Source organism: Liolophura sinensis, chromosome 4 (genome assembly GCF_032854445.1).
Source record: "Liolophura sinensis isolate JHLJ2023 chromosome 4, CUHK_Ljap_v2, whole genome shotgun sequence".
Taxonomy (NCBI): Eukaryota; Metazoa; Mollusca; class Polyplacophora; order Chitonida; family Chitonidae; genus Liolophura; species Liolophura sinensis.
In genome coordinates this window covers 20924786-20947218 of record NC_088298.1, presented here as the reverse complement: position 1 = coordinate 20947218, position 22433 = coordinate 20924786, and the positions used below count along the sequence as shown (strand labels likewise).

The following is a 22433-nucleotide window of genomic DNA, read 5'->3' as shown; positions in this document are numbered from 1 at the left end:
TGCACAGGACGCAGTGCAATAAAAATACATTCATAGACTGGAATGATGAAAACGGCAATATCCACAAGAACACATGGAGGCTGTAAGAATGTATCTCGCCCAGAAGAATGTAGAAAAGAATGTACAGATTCTAACAGCTTGCACACAGCATTCCACCAGAATTCACTTACATAACTTTAATCTAATGGGGTTGTAGAGACACACAACTAGCATTCCACAAACACACCACAAAAATTTCATGAACACATCACTAGAATTCCACAAACACATCAACAGCGTTCCACAAACACACCACTAACGTTCCACAAAAACCCCATTAACGTTCCACAAATACACCACTAACGTTCCACAAAAACCCCACTAGCGTTCCACAAACACACCACTAGCATTCCAAAAAAACCTACTAGCATTCCACAAAAATGCCACTAGGGTACCACAAAAACCCCACCAGCGTTCCACAAAAACCCCACTAGAGTTCCACAAATACACCACTAGTGTTCCACAAACACACCACTAGCGTTCCACAAATACACCACTAGCGTTCCACAAACACACCACTAGCATTCCACAAACACACCACAAGTGTTCTACAAACACACCACCAGCGTTCCACAAACAAACCACAAGCGTTCCACAAAAACACCGTAATTGTTCCACAAAAACCCCACTAGCATTCCACAGCCACACCACAAACCACACCACAATCGTTCCACAAAAACCCCACTAGCGTTCCACAACCACACCACTAACATTCCACAAAGACGCCACTTGCAGTCCACAGCATTCTTAGCAGTTGTATTGACAGGTTAGTGGCTGGCCTACAGAGAGCCATCAGCCTGCCTTGTACTGTGAGGGAGTGAGTGCTTGGGGTTAAATGTCATACTTAACAATCTTTCAGTATATGTCGACGAAGGAATCATTAGAGTCCATGTAATGTGCCTCCTTGTTGCAGGACGGATTTCCAAAGCTCTTTTATCTAATGCTGCTTCACTGAGATGCCTTACTGAAGGCAAGTAAGCCGCCCCGCCCGAGCCATTATACAGATATGGGTTAACCAGTCACTGCACTATCGCCTTCAAGCTGCAACTTCCTCTTTTAAACTCTTAGGTGTGACTAGATCAGGATTGACCCAGGAGCTACCGCTCCCAAACCTAGTGTGCTATCAGGGCCAGTCCCTTGTACTATGGAATATGTGTATACATACCTGTCCTCTATAATCCTCAGGTTCTGACAATTACCAAAGTCTGCCTTGTCTGTGTCCAGACTCACATGAGGTATGCTCTCCTGTAACACATTAACAGCATTGAAGTCAACCCAGGGAAACGTTTCAAATTAACAGGTTAATATCAACATAAAACTAGGGTACATTCTCATAAAACACAAAAACATTATGGTCTAACTGGGTTTCATGAAACACATTAATTTTAATGGCCAAACTGGAGGACTGATTTTGCATTTACATAAATGGCTAGAAAACACCCCTGCTTGTGGTACACTGACGAGTTTGATCCCCATTATCCAGTGATCACCCTGTCATCGCTGCTCTGGTGTTACTCTATATGATGTACGTCTTTAATTATATCAGAAGTCATAGCTTGACACATGTAAATAGTAGACAAACTTTTCAACTCCAAAATGATGCTGCATGTTATGTTCTATATTTCGATTTGGTTGTTAAAACTGAAATGGAAAACTTAACATGTCCTGTTTGTCATATTGGGGATCTGTATGAATATATGATTTGGTTTATACATTGTACTTTTCAATCTTTCAATCATATGATGACGACGAATTATTCGATGCATGTACATATAAAACGGCTTCTTGTGGCAGGATGTTGACAGAGTCTATGCCCAGATCTTCAGACTTTGAAGCAGACACTCTAACCACAAGGCCACAGCTGTTTTTTTTTTTTGTTTTTTTTCCGATCTATGAATCACATTAAAATGGGATAGATTTTTTCTAAAACACACTGATATTTCACTAAATGTTTTTGACTAAAGTTACTCATGAACTCATAAGACTGTGTTACAAAATATATTCAGCTCAAGATCTCACAATCTTTTCTAATGATGTCCTATGAATATTTAAAACAAACCTCAACTCTGATACAGCAGCGTGTCTGATTTGCTAGTCATCAACTGGTCACTAGACCATAGAGGTCACGTAACCCCACTAAAACAAACCTTAACTCTGATATAGCAGCGTGTCTGATTTGCTAGTCATCAACTGTCATTTAAACCATAGAGTCACGTAACCGTACTAAAACAATAAACTATGTTGTGACTTATCTTACTTATCTTACTTGTACATGTAGTATAAGTGCAGCTTAGCTAAACTAAAATAGTTCTATTTCTCTTCATGCAGATATTGTGTAAATGGGCCTTGAGGACATCAACTAATCTCATTTTGAGTCATTAACATATATGAGGTTTGTGTTTGATGTTCTATAACATAGTCACAGAATGTGCTAGTCTTACCACAGTGAAAGCCGTCGTTGAAGAACGCAGTTATATAATAACACTATAAGCTTACCACAATGTCACAGTGAAAGCCGTCATCGAAGAACGCAGTCATATAATTACACTATAAGCTTACCAAAATGTCACAGTGAAAGCCGTCACTGATGTACGAAGTTATACAACTGCACTATAAGCTTACCACAATCTGAAAGCCGTCACTGATGTACAAAGTTATAAAACTGCACTATATACTTACCACAATGTCACAGTGAAAGTCGTCACTGATGTACGAAGTTATACAACTGCACTATAAGCTTACCACAATGTCACAGTGAACACAGTGAAAGCCGTCACTGATGTACGAAGTTATACAACTGCACTATAAGCTTACCACAATGTGAAAGTCGTCACTGATGTACAAAGTTATACAACTGCACTATAAGCTTACTACAATGTCACAGTGAAAGTCGTCACTGATGTACGAAGTTATACAACTGCACTATAAGCTTATCACAATGTCAAAGTGAAAAGCTGTCACTGATGTACAAAGTTATACAACTGCACTATAAGCTTACCACAATGTCACAGTGAAAGTCGTCACTGATGTACGAAGTTATACAACTGCACTATAAGCTTACTACAATGTCACAGTGAAAGTCGTCACTGATGTACGAAGTTATACAACTGCACTATAAGCTTACCACAATGTCACAGTGAAAGTCATCACTGATGTACGAAGTTATACAACTGCACTATAAGCTTACCACAATGTCACAGTGAAGTTTGTCACTGATGTACGAAGTTATACAACTGCACTATAAACTTACCACAATGTCAAAGTGAAAGTCGTCACTGATGTACGAAGTTATACAACTGCACTATAAGCTTACCACAATGTCACAGTGAAAGTCGTCACTGATGTACAAAGTTATACAACTGCACTATAAGCTTACTACAATGTCACAGTGAAAGTTGTCACTGATGTACGAAGTTATACAACTGCACTATAAGCTTATCACAATGTCACAGTGAAAGTCGTCACTGATGTACGAAGTTATACAACTGCACTATAAGCTTGCCACAATGTCACAATGAAAGTCCTCACTGATGTACAAAGTTATACAACTGCACTATAAGCTTACTACAATGTCACAGTGAAAGTCGTCACTGATGTACGAAGTTATACAACTGCACTATAAACTTACCACAATGTCAAAGTGAAAGTCGTCACTGATGTACGAAGTTATACAACTGCACTATAAGCTTACCACAATGTCACAGTGAAAGTCGTCACTGATGTACGAAGTTATACAACTGCACTATAAGCTTACTACAATGTCACAGTGAAAGTTGTCACTGATGTACGAAGTTATACAACTGCACTATAAGCTTATCACAATGTCAAAGTGAAAGCCGTCACTGATGTACAAAGTTATACAACTGCACTATAAGCTTGCCACAATGTCACAATGAAAGTCCTCACTGATGTACAAAGTTATACAACTGCACTATAAGCTTACTACAATGTCACAGTGAAAGTCGTCACTGATGTACGAAGTTATACAACTGCACTATAAGCTTATCACAATGTCACAGTGAAAGTCATCGCTGATGTACGAAGTTATACAACTGCACTATAAGCTTACCACAATGTCACAGTGAAAGCCGTCACTGATGTATGAAGTTATACAACTGCACTATAAGCTTACCACAATGTCACAGTGAAAGTCGTCACTGATGTACAAAGTTATACAACTGCACTATAAGCTTACCACAAAGTCACAGTGAACACAGTGAAAGCCGTCACTGATGTATGAAGTTATACAACTGCACTATAAGCTTACCACAACGTCACAGTGAAAGCCGTCATTGAAATATTCATCAATAGGAGAGATGTTGTCAGGGCCAACAAGGGCATGCTCCTCTACTCCCTATAACCAATCAGAAGAAAAGAATACTTATTCATTTATTCAGCCATTGTTTTATGATGTATTTTGAATATTGTACAACTAAACTAGACAGTAACATAAAGGCCTTCACAAGGCACTTCACAAAAAGTATCACGGGATTCAAGAGAGAGCTGGATTTGAACCTTAACTAATCAAAAGTATTCTGTGCAGCTAAGGACTACTTACCCATGGAAAAGATGATTACTACAATAAGATGACTATTTAATATTCAGTTACAGTGTTTAAAAAGAAAATCAAAACAAAAAAATGAAATATGCTAGCTGCATCAATGAAATAAAACACAACATTTATATCTTTATCCAACAGGAAGTAAAATAGTTTCCACATTTAATACTTGGTAATGGGTCAGGTGTGGCAAAGATTCAAGAAATTGTAAATTTATCACAAAAGACATGGCAGTAAACTTTGTTTTACTTCTGTGTTTAAAATTTTTAGATGATTGTACAAGGTATTGTATAAAATATTTTCATCTCAGCTTTGTTTTCTTTCTTTTTTATTTTTTACCTCTTTTGGAAGAATGGTTCCTGTTTCATCCACTTCTAAGGTCTTATTTTTGATCATTTCATTCAGTTCCTGTAAAAACAAAAAGAGTTATTTATTCATATTAATATGGCTTCATGAAATGTCCTTGAGAATATTTCACCGATGGTAGTCGGGTTTATAGCTGGAGAAAACTGTTCCGAGCCAAGTGGAAACCATCCTTCCCTTCTCTGTGTGTTTTCTGATTCACAGATGTTTTCAATGACTAAAAAGCCTCTCACAAATGTGGCTGCTGAGGGTTCAAGTCCAGCTCATGCTGGCTTCCTCTCCGGTCATACAAGGGACGGTCTGCTAGCAGCCTGTGGATGGGTTTCACCAGGGTTCTGCCTGGTTTCCTCCCGCAATACTGCTGGCCACAAATATTATTCAGTATGGAGTAAAATGCCAATCAAATAAATGAATAAATCGTTTTTTTACCATGATACCCCATTTCTTCACATTTTGGGGACACCTGGTCTGCTCTTATTAGCCAATATACATGTAGCTGTAGCAGGAATATTTAGTTTCTTTTTTCTCACATGATTTAATATGAACCATAGACCAGTATGTTGATCTAATGAACAACATACTCATATCTTTACTTTTCTAAAAAGCTACGAAAGAAATATAATACTCTGCTTTCAGCACCTCATATATATCTGTCCCAAAAATTAGGGTATGCCCGAAATACTGCTGACATAGCATTAAGCCATAAGTACTTAGCTGAATGGTAAATAATCTGGCAAAATCTGCCGTGAGAATGAAAGGGTGACACAGAACAGAAGTACAGGTATGTACATATATAAGTGGAAACTTTCTTTTCTTTCAAGTGTCTCTTGAAATGAAATTTCCTCAGTGACTTACCACAGGGATTCCTCAAATCATAAAATTGACTGCCGTTAAATAAATAAATAAATAAATAAAACAGTTGTCAAGAACATCAATCTAATCAGCCAGAATGAGCCTCAGGGTTCCAAGGTCGCCCCTTTTAGAAAGACAGGCAGTGTACATGTAAACTGACCTCTGGTGAGAACACGGAGAAGCCTCTCTGAACATGTGTCCAGTAGCGGTCAATGTGCTTGGCCAGCAGGACAGACGGCTTAACCAGCTCTGAGTGACAGGTTCCTATCAGGTCCAGGAACAAGGGACCCTAGATAAGGTGAGGAAGCAGGAAAACAGCATTAGATTAGTGACGATGACAAATGTTCAGATGCATCAACTTACCAGTACATGATAAAACACTACGGAGAGTAACAGGGAATGCAGGATCATTTAACATAAAACCCGCCTATGTGGAAATAGCTGGACTTAAACCCTTTGTACTGCACTGGAGATGGTGTGGTTTGAAAACCAGCTTCCATTTTGGGAGATCCAAGCTATCCAAGTCTGGCAGACGTCAAAATGTTTGGTCATTCACCCGTTTTTTAAGAAATCAAAACAGAAATCATGACTTCAAATTGAGCCAAGGTCATCACAAAGATGACATCGTATCATGCAAAAACTCATAATTTTGGACCAATTGCTGTTTAATTGTGGTATTTTATCCACTTTCATGTTGTTTTACAATGAAATAAATAGGATCTAATACATTTCACACTTTGGATGACCTTAAATTTTGTGAAGGTCATCACTCCGATCTGGTCATGTCTAAGATCAAAATTAATATGAAATCTTCATACTTCTCTGCTTGATCTACAGCCCAAGGATATGGGAATAATTCTGATCAGCTGGTATGAGTATATTATATTTGTTCTATACACTTTTACTCGGTGGGCCACTTTACTGTGTCTTCACTACTGCATTCAAGTGAGGGCAGGACTATAAATATGTGGATTGATTGAGACATTGTCGTGTTAGGACCAATAAGCAATAATTCTTTATAAAAATACAAGAGGAATTCTACTGAACAGCCAATTCTGGCCATCTTGGCATTCAAGACGAACACTATAAACTTTACGTGACTGTCCAATTCTGTCTTACCTGGTTGTGGACCAGACACGAAATTCTCCTGTAATAGTTGATGGGATATTGAGGCTTGAAGCGAAGAATGATCGTCTTTCGTGAATATGGCTTCATGGTAAGGCACGTATGATCAAAGTCAAACACGCTCACCAAACAGTCGATCATGAACTGCAGAGCACACAAAAACTTTTTTAATTACCTAACAAAATTAGGTCCAAATGTTTCGCACCCTAAATCCCCCACCCCTTTTCACATAAGAAAGGGCAACTTTCAACGCAATTTATGCACATGTTTAATTTGATTTTGGAGACAAAACCACAACAGGTATAATTTTTACCAGTCTACACAGAATAATGCCTTCAAAACCTGAATGAAAACCTTGTAAACATGTGAAATGGTTGAAGAATTACAGTAAGTAAGAAGTAGTCTCCCCTTTTTATCCCATACATAAGGAAATATTGTAGCACAGCCTTTAGGACTTGAGAAGACCAAGTTACCCTCTTACATTTATTCTTTTGTACAGCAAAAGTTCCAAACTCGAGCAAGTTAAGGTGAGCACACAGCTGCAAAGGGTATCTCATGGGGCTTTTTAAAGATGAGTGGACCCATGGAAAAATGCAGCTAAGACAGACAACAGATTTACATCACATCACTACATGCTTTTGAATTTGAGGTCTTCTCAGCAATTTGAAGAAAGGAAAAAAAGGTAACCACTGGTCCTGTTATTCTCCACCAGTTACTTCCCTTATGTCTGTCGTACACTGACCTGCACAGAAGCTTCCGTGTTGGAGTTGTTGATGACATCAACAGTCCGTGTGGCCACCTCCCCAACATTAATCTGCATAAAGTTCACAGAGTTTGAGCTCAATCCTACACTTGGACCTGCAACATACACATACACTAATAACAAATAACAAAAAAACATCATTCACTTCTGAAACCTTTGTTTGATTTCATTTTTAGAAATGGCTTTATATGCAAAAGCCAGCATTATGGTGGGAGAAAAAGCCCACGACCATCCGAAGGTTGCTGATAGACCTTCCCACGTACGACCGTGCAGGAAGCCAGCATGAGCTGGGCTTGAACTCACAGCGCTCACATTGGTGAGAGGCTCCTGGGTCATACTGATGCGCAGATTTTAACACACATAGCATATCATGTTATATCAGGCATGTCAGGGGGTGGAACATCGACTTGACCTGATTCATCCAGCTAAGCATTCGTCTTGCCAGATCGGATGGGCCCCTTGACCAATAAGGTGGCAAACTTGAGCTCCAGTAGCTCAGTCAGATACTTGGTGAAAAATGCTAAGATACACATTTAATTACTTACAGTAGCAGGAAAATACACAACCCAGATGTTACTGATGAAGATAATTTTACAACAATCTCAAGACCAGTGTTAAATTTTGGCACATGACTTTTTGAGTCACTCTACCAAGTGCATGAGCCACCAAGCCAGATGGGAACAGCTCGCGAGTCCACATAAATGTAATGAACAACTATTCAGAAAAATAGACCGGACACGTAGGCATGAGGACATACTTGTGTTATACTACAGAGGGCCTTTTATGACTATTCATTGATTTTGAGATAATTGATTAAGTGCTGTATTGTTATATCTGTACTGATGTGCTCCCTACTCAAGTCTGGTACTACAACTGATGTAAACATACTTCATTCCTGTAGTGAGATAGATATTTGATCAGACTACAGAAAATGATATCTGTACCTATGTATTCCCTGATGAAGAGTGGTGTTACTATTGATGTAACATACTTCATTCCTGAGATAGTTGTTTCATAAAACTATCAAAAATGATATCTGTGCTGATGTATTCCCTGATGAAGAGTAGTGTTACTATTGATGTAACATACTTCATTCCTGGTATAGTTGTTTCATAAAACTATCAAAAATGATATCTGTGCTGATGTATTCCGTGATGAAGTCTGGTGTTGCTAATGATGTAACATACTTTATTCCTGAGATAGTTGTTTCGTCAGAGTCTGAAAATTACACTTGTACTGATGCATTCACTTGGAATCTGAAGCTCATGCTGGTTTCCTCCGGCCTTACATGGAAGGTCTGCCAGCAACCTGCAGATGGTTGTGTACTTAATTCTATGTTGTTGTTTTTTTTTTGTCTTTTCACTAATGGTAATGTAACCTATACACACAGAATTCTCACCTTCTGACGATCCCACACACTTGACAACACTCTTGCTCACATTGCCGATGGCGAACACGTGGAAATAGTCAATGCTGGTTGTATCTACTGTGTTTGGTGTAAATGTTATCTGGAAAATGAAAAATGAAAAACAACATGTCACATCAAGAATATGTTGATGTCACATCAGGATAATTTGAAATTAAAAAAAAAAAAAGATTTCTTTCCAAAGAGATTTCACTAATTCCTATTAAATGACCTTGTACATATTTAGGGATCATGATATCGGCTCCATTCATTAGCTGCAGACATTTAAATGAACTTGACCTTAGAACTGTAATAATCAAAATGCTTGTGACACGTCTTAACAAATGTTCTGTTCATCTAAATTCACAGTGAAACTGCTGAGTGGTGTTAATACAGTCTGTCACACTGTCTGTGACAGATGAAACAGAAATGTGCATATTACTGGTATCCTGATACTGGACATGGCTGGCACCACCCCCTGCTGCAGGAGACAGTGAAAAACTGTGTCTATCTGCCTCACACCCACAGGACGCTCCACCATGAATGGAGCACTCACCTGAAACAATAAACATGAAATGATCAAATCATCCACTCACTCAGACTGTGTGATTCGTTAAAGGCACACAAGATGTTGAGCCCACAGCACGGGTAACACTTACAGAGATGGTACACAGCCAACACCCAGGACACTGCCTCTCATATAGTAGGAACTAGCTTTTAGTAATGTTAAGCACAAGTCTTACACACCTGAGTTTGTAATAAATTTTATTGTTTTCCCTTTACCCTCTAAAATATAAATAAATTTAAATTATCGCCCTTAATGGACAACAAATTATACAAAATAATTCTTAAAGCTTAACAGGGAAAAGGCAAAATAAACAATACATCTTGACATAAAAATGGTGAGAGCAAGCTAATTAAATGGTTACTTTTGACTGGCCTGATGTTCAATTTTTCTTATATTAGGGTCCTTTTGCTGTGTTAAACATAGGAAAATGGCCATGAATCCTGCCTTTTAAAACACTTCTTGGGAAAGTGCTTTTTTCAAACTAAATTCATGCACAGTATGGATAACGAAGAAAGACAAAAATAAACAGCAATAGCAAGGTTCTCAGCCTCATGTATTGTGAAAGCTCTTTGAGCTTATTGACCAGAAGAATGCAAGACACACAGATCTGAATAACAGTGTAACAGTCAAAGGATTTGAGCTCAGATTTACACATCTTAAATCCACTCTACCTGCCTATCAATCGAGCTAAAGGGAAATCCCCACAAGCAAAGCAGTGCTAGTATAAGCACTGGAAAGCTGCTCTTGTTACAATAATATAATATTTATTTATTTATTTGATTGGTGTTTCACACTGTACTCAAGAATGTTTCACCTATACAATGGCAGCAAGCATTATGGAGGGAGGAAACCAGGCTAACCCCATGACCAAATACAATAATGGATAGTACTGCAGCAAATATTATGCTAAATCACACTGAACACAAAGTAAATATGTCTTGTAAAACACTGTGCCTGAAATGCCAATGGGCCGTGAGTTTGAAGGTCTGCCAGTAGCCTGCGGATGATCGTTGTGGTTTCCTTCCACCATAATGCTGGCCTCCCTTGTATAAGAGAAATATTCTTGAGTACGATGTAAAACACCAATCAAATAAATAAATTGCCAAAGGATGTATGACAATCACTCACAGGAGAAAGGTTATGAAGCTCCACCCACTTCTCCTCACAATGACCAATGGGAATAGTGTCGAACTGGATGACAGCCTCTAAATTTGACTGATCCAGGCTGGAGGTGGTGCTTCCAGGGCTGGACACCAAAATGTGAGGATATTTACCTGTAGGACGAAAACATATTGGTTATTTTGTGAAAATACTCCAAATCAACATTTTGTCACTTTGTCACAGAAGTTGTGAACCAGCTGAGGAACCAAATTTTAACGTCTTATGTCTAACTACTCAGTCCTCATTGGTGTGATGTGATTGATTGATTGATTGATTGATTGATGGATTGATCAGTGTTTTAATATCACACACCAGAATTCAGGTGGTAAATGGAAATGAATTGAGTAGCATCCTAAAGTAAGGATGCAATATTAAGAAAAAATAAGTAAGGGGCATTAACCCATTAAAGGTGAAAAAGTAAAACTGTACATTGGTCATAATGGAGAACTTCTGCTAGATTTTACGAGTTGTAACTTCTAACTTCAAACTATTATTAATTTACCTATTCTAGTTTGAAGTTACAAGTTACAAGCTGAACTGATTTTCCTGATTTTGAGAGTTCTATTGATTTTAGAAAGGTGTTTTGAAGTTAGATTGGATGGTAGAATGATATTTTACTTGGAAAACATAAAATTAAGCAACAAAAGTAATGTCTGAAGACATTTATTTGCCTCCAAAAATGCATTTTTGGGGTCATATTTTGAGTCATTAAGGGGTAACGAATATTTTGACATGCACTCACCAATTCCATACAGCTTGATCGCCTTCTGAAGAGAGAAATCTGGCCCATACCTACAGTACGCAACGGCATCGTAAACTGATGCACCCTAAAAAAAATAAAACCACAATCATTAAACAAATGCTTTACAAAATTACAATTCAAAACAGGAGAAAACCACACCAACAGACGGATATGGAAAAGAGGCTTGTCAAAGAAAGATGAAATAGTTTCATTTTCACTTTGTACTATATATGCTGTGTGTACAATACACTTTTCCTTTGTTGTTGTGTACTACTTTCACTTTCAATATCCAACAAGAGGTACTGTACCAACTCTACTATTAGATAAAGCCACTCTCAGACTGGTTTTTTGTAATAAATTAATACAAATTGCAACTCCCAGTGTGGTTTTTGTTTAATAAGTTATTCCTTTCAAGAAGACACTCGAAAATTTCATCTAAAGCCTAATCTGACATATTTCATGAATGACAATAATGACAGTCATTTCCTTTAAGAATATATTTATTACATATTGCGTATTACAAATTGCATTCCACACATGAACGCAATTTGTAATAAAAACGCAATTTGAAACCTCCCACAGAGGTTTTTTTGTAATAAATTATTACAAATTGCAACTCCCAGAGTGTCTTTCTGTAACAGCTTATTTCATTCAAGAATACACTGACACATTTCATCTAATGATGACCAAGCCTTACCTGACATATGTCATGTATGAGAATGATGACGATAACTTCCTTTAAGAACATATTTGTTACAAACTGCATTATTACAAATTGCGCAACTGCATTAGTGCAATTTGTGATAACATAATTTTACCAATACGATCATTTATAATACGGGTGTGTGATGTTTAGTGTGAGGGGATTTTGTGATTGTTGTGGTTGTTTTTGATGTCTTCTGAAAGACTTTATGATGGTGACTGCCAGGGAGTCTGGTGTTGACTCTGAAGGTTTATAATGTATACAAGGGGAGATTTTGATGTCTACTGCCAGGGTTGACAATGTTTACCGAGGTGTTTTCGATGTTACTTTTAGGTAATTTTGTAATAATTATTACAAAAACCATTGTTAGAGTGACTTTTTGTAATACATTTTTCAAAGGAACAAGTTAGTGCAAAAAGCACCTCTGGGAATGGCAATTTGTAAAAATTTATAACAAAAGCCACTCTCAGAATGTTACAACGCAATTTGTAATAAAGCACTGTGTAATAATCATTACAGAAAGACCACCCTGAGAGCAGCCCTTTGTAATACATTCTTGAAGGGAATATGTTATAAGAAAAAGCCACTGTGGGACTTGCAATTTGTAATAATTTATTACATCAAGCCACTATCAATGTGTAACAATGCAATTTGCAATAAGATGCAAATTGTAATAAATTCTTATAATATAGTGTCGCTTTCTGTAATATGGAGTGCTATACCACAATTTGCAATGAAAAGGCATCTGTAAAATAATTATAACAAAAAGCCACTCTGAGAGTGGTTTTTGTATTAAATTCTTGAACGGAATCAGTTATTACAAAAAGCCACTCTGGGAGTGGTTTTTTGGTAATGATTATTACTAATTGCCTTTTTATTACAAATTGTATTGTTACAGAGGTACAAACCTGAGGCTGAAACGTGGCTGTGACAGCACAGACTGATTGAGGCTGAAACGAGGCTTCCATTGGCTGGATCATGAATGGGTCACAGACGTCCCACTGGAAAGTTGTTGGCAAATCACTGAAAAAACATGGATTTCAGATATTACACATGTATAAATGGACAAAGCCATTTACTTTCATATGGCAGGGAAAACTACTTCTTACATGACAAATACGGTTTTGGATTTAAATTTGACCCACATTTCAGAAGTTGTTTTGTTGAAAACTAACTGATATGACATCAAAACATAAGCACCTGGCGGCGAGTTATGATATAAGTGAAAAGCAAGTCAGTATGGGTGTCAAACAAGTCACATAAATTAAATAAATAAATAAATTATCAACACTTTAAGCCACAGGAAACAGCTGATGCAGGGGAACCTTCAATTCAATGCTTAAACACCTGAGTCATTGAAAGAGAATGAATAACTCATAAAACTCCTTCTCGCCTCCATCAAGACGGTTCAAAGCTGTGAACTCAGTTGTTCTTTCCTTTATGACGTTACAATTATCAGCGTATATGTGCTCATACAATGCATATGAAATACTCGAACTGCAATGTCACAGAGCAAAACGTTGCATTCTACTGTCATTTGGAGCTCCTGTGTAGCTCGTCCTCAAGTCTCCCATTAACCTCAGAACTATGTGCATACAACTTGCTCACAAGAATTCATGTTGTATTGTATATGTAGATGTAGTTGTCATCCAGCTTACCCAGTATTTTTCACCTTAAACTCGACTTTGACAGTGTCTTGTGCAGCACACATGGGAAACTCCAGCCGATCTGGAATGAGGATGTCAACCTGAGGAAGTACAGCCTTTAGTTCCACCTCAAAAGTACCTTCCTACAAGTCCAGAAAACAGCAAGCATGTCTTGTCAGTACAGTAACTACATGTTCCATACCTTCATTACTTCATGGTTTGATATACTATATAAATGTCAGTCTGAAGATCTAGTATTGTTGTGCATCTACAACAGTTACCACAGAGATACAGATTAAAGAGACATTTGCTAAAGGAAATATTTTATTTATATATTTATTTATTTATTTTGGGGAGGTAATAAAGAAACCTCCTGACATAAATCCACATCCCCAGCAGGAAGAGCTAGATTCAAACACACAACATTAATGGTCTTTAATGAAATATATTCATTCAAGTCATTAAAATGGTGTACACAAACATTACAGATTTTCATTTTCAATAAATTTTTCTAACTGTACAAACTTTATCTATATGATCAGTCTCTTCTGTATCATTGCTCTGCTTTAATAAGATAAACCTGCATCTCTACTTGCTTTTCAAGGCCTACAAATGTCAACATCGTATACTGGGCATTTTTTAAATGGTGTCAATGCTCCATCAGAGACAGGCCTATATACGCAAACAAACATTGTATTTTGGGTGCTCGGGAGATGCTTGTAAGCATTAAACTAACCTTGGTCTGAAAGATGATTTTATCGCGGTATTCCACCCTCTCAAGAGGCCTGAACGTTACGGGCAGGGTAAAACTGGTGCCTGCACTCAAAACGATGGTTTTAGGGTAAAGTGTGGAGAAAAAACGAGTATCAGGCGAGCTGAAAACAACAACAGCAAATTTATACTGAGGTCAAGGTCCAACACTTCAAATGAAACAAACAAATTGGAGGCACACCTATGTCATGTTTGCTGCAGATAGCCTGGTGTACCATGTTATAATGGAAAGAGTTGAGGATGTTATAGTGGAAAGATCTTGGGACTAGGAAAAGTGCCTGCAAGAAGAAATGGCTCTTATTGCTAGCAAGATATGAGGAAATTAATCAAGACCAGAGGATTTTCAGTAATCCAAAACGAAATGCTTCTGCCCCCATTCACTGTGTTTTCTGCTTAATTTACATAAAATCAAGGTCTACACTGATAATTTTACACATTAGACCAGGCGGGTTAGTTAATAAAATCTTTAAGTGGCTTTCTTGTGACAAATCTTCAGAGAAAACTTCTGCTCTTAACTTGACAAATGTCAACTGGAAGAAACTACAATTTGTACCCACACGCTGCACACATACATGTAACCTCAGATAAAATTTTGGCTGTTATATGAATGCAAATTGTTAACCGTCAAATTTTCCATGAACTTATGCATATATGTAAACACATAATTTGAAAATCTACTTGTAGTAATCCATGAATCTCATGCTAATATTTAATTCCTGAATCAACTTACTGATATTTAATCTTCTCTGTTTTTACTTTAACATTTTTTAGCACAATGTGTTTGGTGTATTCCTTTCCAGCTTCCCATCGCTGCCACACAAGCCCACTGTTGACTTCAATCCCATAATGCTGTACTTTGCCCGAGAGGCAGCAGGTTCTCTCTGTCCTTTAGGTATACCAGCCTCAAATTTCTGCCGACTGGGCTCAAATTTTGGAGGGCGTGATACAGATAAAGTCGGCATGCTTTCTGTCTGTTACTGTAACAAATCCCTGTGGGGAAAAACATTACATTATTCCTAATTAATTTACAAATTACTGCAATGTAAACACAAAATTAAACTTTTCTTTTTTCTTCACTGAAGCAATTGAGTAAAACAGGGAACAGAGAAAATGACACCTTAATCGATGTTAACCTCCCCTTGATTTTGACATTATTTTAATCTGCATGCCAATACAATGCTTTTTATTGATATTTATCAATGTTCTTTTATAACTCAACCAAAACGTAGCAGGCCTGTTTCACCTATGGAGTAGGCCTATGCATCAAGTATTAAAACAATGATTAGGCCCTATCTATCTAATGTCCATCTAACATTGTAATGATATATTATGGAACAATGCACGTTTCAAAGTTCTAGTTAATAGATTGTATGACTATGTCAAGTAAGCATGTGATAAATCAGCACTAAAGAAACATTAGTTTTTTGCAGAAACCTTAAAGGTTCAAGGTTAACTGTTTGGATAAAACAATAAATGAAAATTTTAACCAATGTGTGGAATTCCATGGCTGCCATTAAATCAAAAACTGACAACAATTCTGTATCATAAATACTCTGACAGCATTGATTTTGATGTGCTATTTGATTCAGTATATCAACTATCTTCGTCCATGTTATCTTGATGGACTCAGTATACTATTTTACAATTATGACATTCATCTTAACAATGAGTCCATGACAGCCTCTCAAAAAAGTAGAAACAATGTCAGAATTGTAAAATAGCACAACGAGTACATCTAGATGGACTACACCTATCCATATATAAACCCGTCCATTGAAGACTCCATTCAATCATAATTGTGTTCTACTTGTTTGTTTGTAAAATATCAGCAACTAAAAAAGTCATCAGATAAGCCACATAGATAATCATGAAACGGTCGTTAACGTTTGATTTATTCACTACCGATTAACAGACAGGAAATTTATCGCATTATCTGTTCAGTGTAAACATTGAATCAAATGACGAGTGCGCGCCACAAGAGCAACAACAACAGCAGCAAAGATTTAGATCGTCTGTTTAAGTGCCATCTAAAATCGTTTTGTGAATCACGTTTATCAAAACCAAATCTTACCAACACAGATCAGTCCTAGTTGTACATCAAGAACGGCCTTTATTTTAATTAGGCCACAAATAACTGCTAAACGGTCTCAAATTCACAGCCCTGTCGGCAGTGCTTCACGGAGCGGCCATTTTCGTTGCCGATGAAAACAACCAATATGGCGGTGTTGCTAGGTAGCCGTCCACTGCCGCTCGGTAGTTTCCGTCTTGTTCCGTGGGAGATAAGTTCCTCCAGTAGTGGACTGCCTTTAAATGCCGGTTATCTGAAAGGTTTCTTTTTCTGCCGAAGAGTATTTTAGTGCAGCTGAACACGTGTTAAACTATCATGCCGATACGTAGTCCGAGTACGCTGACTGTTGGTTGAGGAATATTTGGATGCGCCATACTATTGACCGCTCAGCGTGTACCAGTTAATACGAAAGCTGAACTGGAAAGAAACAACCTAAATCTATAGCCAACTTGAAAATCTAAGTCATGTTTTTTCCACTCAAACAGAAACAGACATAAAAAAAACAAAACAAGAAAAATGAAAAACATTTGGACCGTGATGTTTCCCGGTAAGGGATATTAATTAGTCCGAGATTTGGTCATCTTTGCCCGTAACCTAAGGTTACGTCAGAGCAATCTCCGACTAGATGCTAATAGCAAAGCAAACACATATTTACACCAGCGTAAACATTTAAGTTTCTGTGTAATGGACACTATAGGCTAGCATGTAGACCCAGTATACATGGTGCGTGTTGTTGTCATCTCAGTGGGTCATAGGCCTATACTGTGACAGGGTAGAGCCTATGGGGTGTTGTGTTTGTGTCAGGATACTGTGACAGGGAAGGACCTGTGGGGTGTTGTGTTGGTGTCAGAATACTGTGACCGGGTAGGGCCTATGGGGCGTTGTGTTAGTGTCAGAATACTGTGACAGGGTAGGGCCTATGGGGTGTTGTGTTAGTGTCAGAATACTGTGACAGGGTAGGGCCTATGGGGTGTTGTGTTAGTGTCAGAATATTTTGACGGGGTAGGGCCTATAGGGGGTTGTGTTGATGTCAGAATACTGTGACAGGGTAGGGCCTATGGGGTGTTGTGTTAGTGTCAGAATATTGTGACAGGGTAGGGCCTATAGGGTGTTGTGTTAGTGTCAGAATATTCTGACCGGGTAGGGCCTTTAGGGTGTTGTGTTAGTGTCAAAATATTGTGACAGGATAGGGCCTATAGAGTGTTGTATTCTTGTCAGAATACTGTGACAGGGTAGGACCTGTGGGGTGTTGTGTTGGTGTCAGAATACTGTGACAGGGTAGGGCCTATGAGGTGTTGTGTTAGTGTCAGAATACTGTGACAGGGTAGGGCCTATGAGGTGTTGTGTTAGTGTCAGAATACTGTGACAGGGTAGGGCCTATGAGGTGTTGTGTTAGTGTCAGAATATTCTGACAGGGTAGGGCCTATGGGGTGTTGTGTTGATGTCAGAATACTGTGACAGGGTAGGGCCTATGGGGTGTTGTGTTAGTGTCAGAATACTGTGACAGGGTAGGGCCTATAGGGTGTTGTGTTAGGGTCAGAATATTGTGACAGGGTAGGGCCTATGGGGTGTGGTGTTAGTGTCAGAATATTTTGACTGGGTAGGGCCTTTAGAGTGTTTTTTTCTTGTCAAAATACTGTGACAGGGTAGGGCCTATGGGGTGTTGTGTTGTTGTCAGAATACTGTGACAGGGTAGGGTATGGTGCTATGTCAGAATACTGTCACAGGGTAGGGTGTTGTGCTATGTCAGAATACTGTCACAAGGTAGGGTATTGTGCTATGTCAGAATACTGTCACAGGGTAGGGTGTTGTGCTATGTCAGAATACTGTCACAGGGTAGGGTGTTGTGCTATGTCAGAATACTGTCACAGGGTAGGGTTTGTGCTATGTCAGGATACTGTCACAGGGTAGGGTGTTGTGCTATGTCAGACTACTGTCACAAGGTAGGGTATTGTGCTATGTCAGAATACTGTCACAGGGTAGGCTGTTGTGCTATGTCAGAATACTGTCACAAGGTAGGGTGTTGTGCTATGTCAGAATACTGTCACAGGGTAGGGTGTTGTGCTATGTCAGAATACTGTCACAAGGTAGGGTGTTGTGCTATGTCAGAATACTGTCACAGGGTAGGGTGTTGTGCTGTGTCAGAATACTGTCACAGGGTAGGGTGTTGTGCTGTGTCAGAATACTGTCACAGGGTAGGGTGTTGTGCTATGTCAGAATACTGTCACAAGGTAGGGTATTGTGCTATGTCAGAATACTGTCACAGGGTAGGGTGTTGTGCTATGTCAGAATACTGTCACAAGGTAGGGTGTTGTGCTGTGTCAGAATACTGTCACAGGGTAGGGTGTTGTGCTATGTCAGAATACTGTCACAAGGTAGGGTGTTGTGCTATGTCAGAATACTGTCACAGGGTAGGGTGTTGTGCTATGTCAGAATACTGTCACAGGGTAGGGTGTTGTGCTATGTCAGAATACTGTCACAGGGTAGGGTGTTGTGCTGTGTCAGAATACTGTCACAGGGTAGGGTGTTGTGCTATGTCAGAATACTGTCACAGGGTAGGGTGTTGTGCTATGTCAGAATAATGTCACAGGGTAGGGTGTTGTGCTATGTCAGAATACTGTCACAAGGTAGGGTATTGTGCTATGTCAGAATACTGTCACAGGGTAGGGTGTTGTGCTATGTCAGAATACTGTCACAGGGTAGGGTGTTGTGCTATGTCAGAATACTGTCACAGGATAGGGTGTTGTGCTATGTCAGAATAATGTCACAAGGTAGGGTGTTGTGCTGTGTCAGAATACTGTCACAGGGTAGAGTGTTGTGCTGTGTCAGAATACTGTGACAAGGTAGGGTGTTGTGCTATGTCAGAATACTGTCACAGGGTAGGGTGTTCTGATGGTGTCAGAATACTGTCACAGGGTAGGGTATAAAATATGGAAATATCTTGATAATGATAATGTCTAAAAGATTAACATAACTTCACTGACATACAATTTTTAAACATGGAAAGCCTTTTTAAGATGCATGTTGGTTTTCCACAGATTGTTCCCATTCCTGTCTCTTAGACGCCATTTTTATGAGACTGTATTCCCAAATTGATTCATGTTGGTTTTATAAGATTATTCCACTATTCGCTCACGCAGGTGAAAACAACCTGACATTTGATTTATTTGATTAGCACCTAATGTATAATACCATGGTATTTCACTTCCATGACAGCAATTAATGCCATGGGTTGAGGAAACCAGAGTGCCCGGAGTAAACCACTTGGCTTTTGGCAAAAAACTGTCAAACTTTCCAACATGTTCTTGACATAGAGAATCTCTATGCTTCCACTTCCAATAGCAATTCTCCGTTCAGGTCTTGTCCTCGAAACTGAAGTGTGTGGCCAATAGCAATTCTCCGTTCAGGTCTTGTCCTCGAAACTGAAGTGTGTGGCCAATAGCAATTCTCCGTAAAGGTCTTGCCCTCGAAACTGAAGTGTGTGGCCAATAGCAATTCTCCGTTCAGAGCTTGTCCTCGAAACTGAAGTGTGTGGCCAATAGCAATTCTCCGTTCAGGTCTTGTCCTCGAAACTGAAGTGTGTGGCCAATAGCAATTCTCCGTTCAGGTCTTGTCCTCGAAACTGAAGTGTGTGGCCAATAGCAGTGTCTATGTTAAGCCATCATATTCTCATATTCAAGAGTTCAAAGAGATTGCCTTCATCAAAGAAAAAAACAAAAAACAAAGTCTTTTCTATGAATAACTTTTACCAGTTTTAAGCTTTCCTTTATTTTTAGTCAATGAGCATTTTTTCCATGGTAGACATGTCTGAGACAGAACATCATTTTATATCAGCCCAATGAGCAATTGAACAGTTTCATGCATTTAATTCCTCTGGAATATTTCATTAACACAGTAATACTGTGTGCACTGAAATAAAACTAATCAGATCTTTAAAACCTTGGGAGATCATAATATTTAACCAATGAATCACATTGATTGAAAATTCCTCCTATCCAAAGACTCCACAAGTATTTTAATTAGACTTCTTCTGACAGCTCATTTCACCCCAGACTCACGAACCCAGTTTACAAGTACCTTGAACCCAATGACCTATTATTACCAATTCAAAAGAGTATTACTTGATATACACACTTTGTTCACTTATTACCTAGCTAGTCTGCTCAAATTAACTTATCACAGATGTGTTGTTTGAACTGCTAAACTGGAAAACAGAAAGTTACTGCAAACTACATATAATTTGAGCAAGTTGTTTCAATCTGCATTGTGCGATGTTGTTCCACAGTGTATTGTGCAAAACTGCAAGGCACAAACTTGTTGCAAACTATTTCGTGCAAAGTTGTTACAAACGCAGACTTGTGCACAGTTATACATCTTATACAGACACTTTCAAGTGAATTATTTTAGATACTCTAGTCATACAAACACACACACACATAATGTGTCATAACAAGTAATGTCTCCGATTTCGCATCATCCATTTGCTAATCGTTTGTTTTAATCACAAGGCAAGATATATATTTTCCACATTTCATAATATTCACTTCAAGGGGGTGAGGATGTTCAATTCTAATCAGATTAATGAGCAATACTCCTAAAGCAATACTATTCTCTAAATTCTGAAACCACCGAATAAATTCAGCATTGGTAAGACACAGTGTGAAACCGGAATTCAGAGCCAATCTGAACTTTCACTGCTATCATCTGCCATTCAGTCCTAAAATTTTAACACAAGTACATGCATATGTACTCCACGGTTCTCTCCCTTGCCATGACTCCCCCCCCCACTCCCCCCGTAGTGACAAATTCCTGGCAAAAGTTGAACAAGCAGTTGAATATGTTCGATGCATGGGGATATCTCGTACACTGTGCATTTCAGAAAGGTTTACAAGCTTAACATATACTTTAATTCTTAACACTGACACTGAGCAAACAAGTCGGAGCTTATGTTTAACCTCTGATCTGCTGTCTGGTAAAGTAGTGAATCAGAATTACGTATTTAGAAGTAAGGTTAGATTATCTCCCCTTTTTCATTCTTTCTATTCTGTTTGAAAGGCAAGAATTAAGAGAGTGTAAGTTTGAGAAAAATAGATATGGTAGAAACATTCATATTTTTTGCAATATATCGAAATTCAAAAAATCACGCAAATCTGTGTACCTAAACATAATTGTTTTCCCATTACTGACACAGCTACAGATAACATTATTCTTTCATTAACTTGAACGCCTAAACCTACGACCCAAGCACAATACACAATTAGACAGTGTCAGGCAAGACAACCCCTGATGAGTCTTTTACTCTTGACTTGGGAATATGTAAGGCAGAAATGCCTTCACAAATTGGCAGTTATAAAGACTAGGTGTGTTCCTTTGTTAGTCAATGAGCCCCCTTTCACAAATTAAGACTTTCCTTAGACATTTGCTGTCTCTCAGTGGCTCTCTCTACAATTATCCCAGAAGATACAACTTGCTTTTACACTTGACTTTGTACAATTTAAAACAAAATAAAAACGTCTGGTATATCCTCTGACAAGCTATTGTCTCAACTTGTGTGAGTACATGTGTGTGTGTAGTTGGGGGGGGGGGGGGGGCAGAGGGGTTGGGGGGGCAGAGGGGTCTGGGGAGGCGGGTCAGCACCCCTGCGCCATGCAATGATCCAGAAGCCTCCC

The 22433-nt window shown here is 38.6% G+C and overlaps 1 protein-coding gene across 1 annotated transcript in view; it reads right to left on the bottom strand.

Moving 5' to 3' along the window:
• The window catches only part of LOC135464513 (cilia- and flagella-associated protein 65-like), a 47491-nt gene extending 30605 nt beyond the window's left edge, over positions 1 to 16886 (bottom strand). Inside the window, 15 exon segments of the mRNA XM_064741938.1 lie at positions 1206 to 1284; positions 4307 to 4393; positions 4937 to 5005; positions 5973 to 6101; positions 6932 to 7081; positions 7680 to 7795; positions 9100 to 9208; positions 9548 to 9661; positions 10802 to 10947; positions 11577 to 11661; positions 13188 to 13302; positions 13938 to 14068; positions 14662 to 14800; positions 15427 to 15582; positions 16876 to 16886. Coding sequence (XP_064598008.1) covers positions 1206 to 1284; positions 4307 to 4393; positions 4937 to 5005; positions 5973 to 6101; positions 6932 to 7081; positions 7680 to 7795; positions 9100 to 9208; positions 9548 to 9661; positions 10802 to 10947; positions 11577 to 11661; positions 13188 to 13302; positions 13938 to 14068; positions 14662 to 14800; positions 15427 to 15582; positions 16876 to 16886 — 1636 coding nt within the window.
• Positions 16887 to 22433: the final 5547 nt, after the last annotated feature.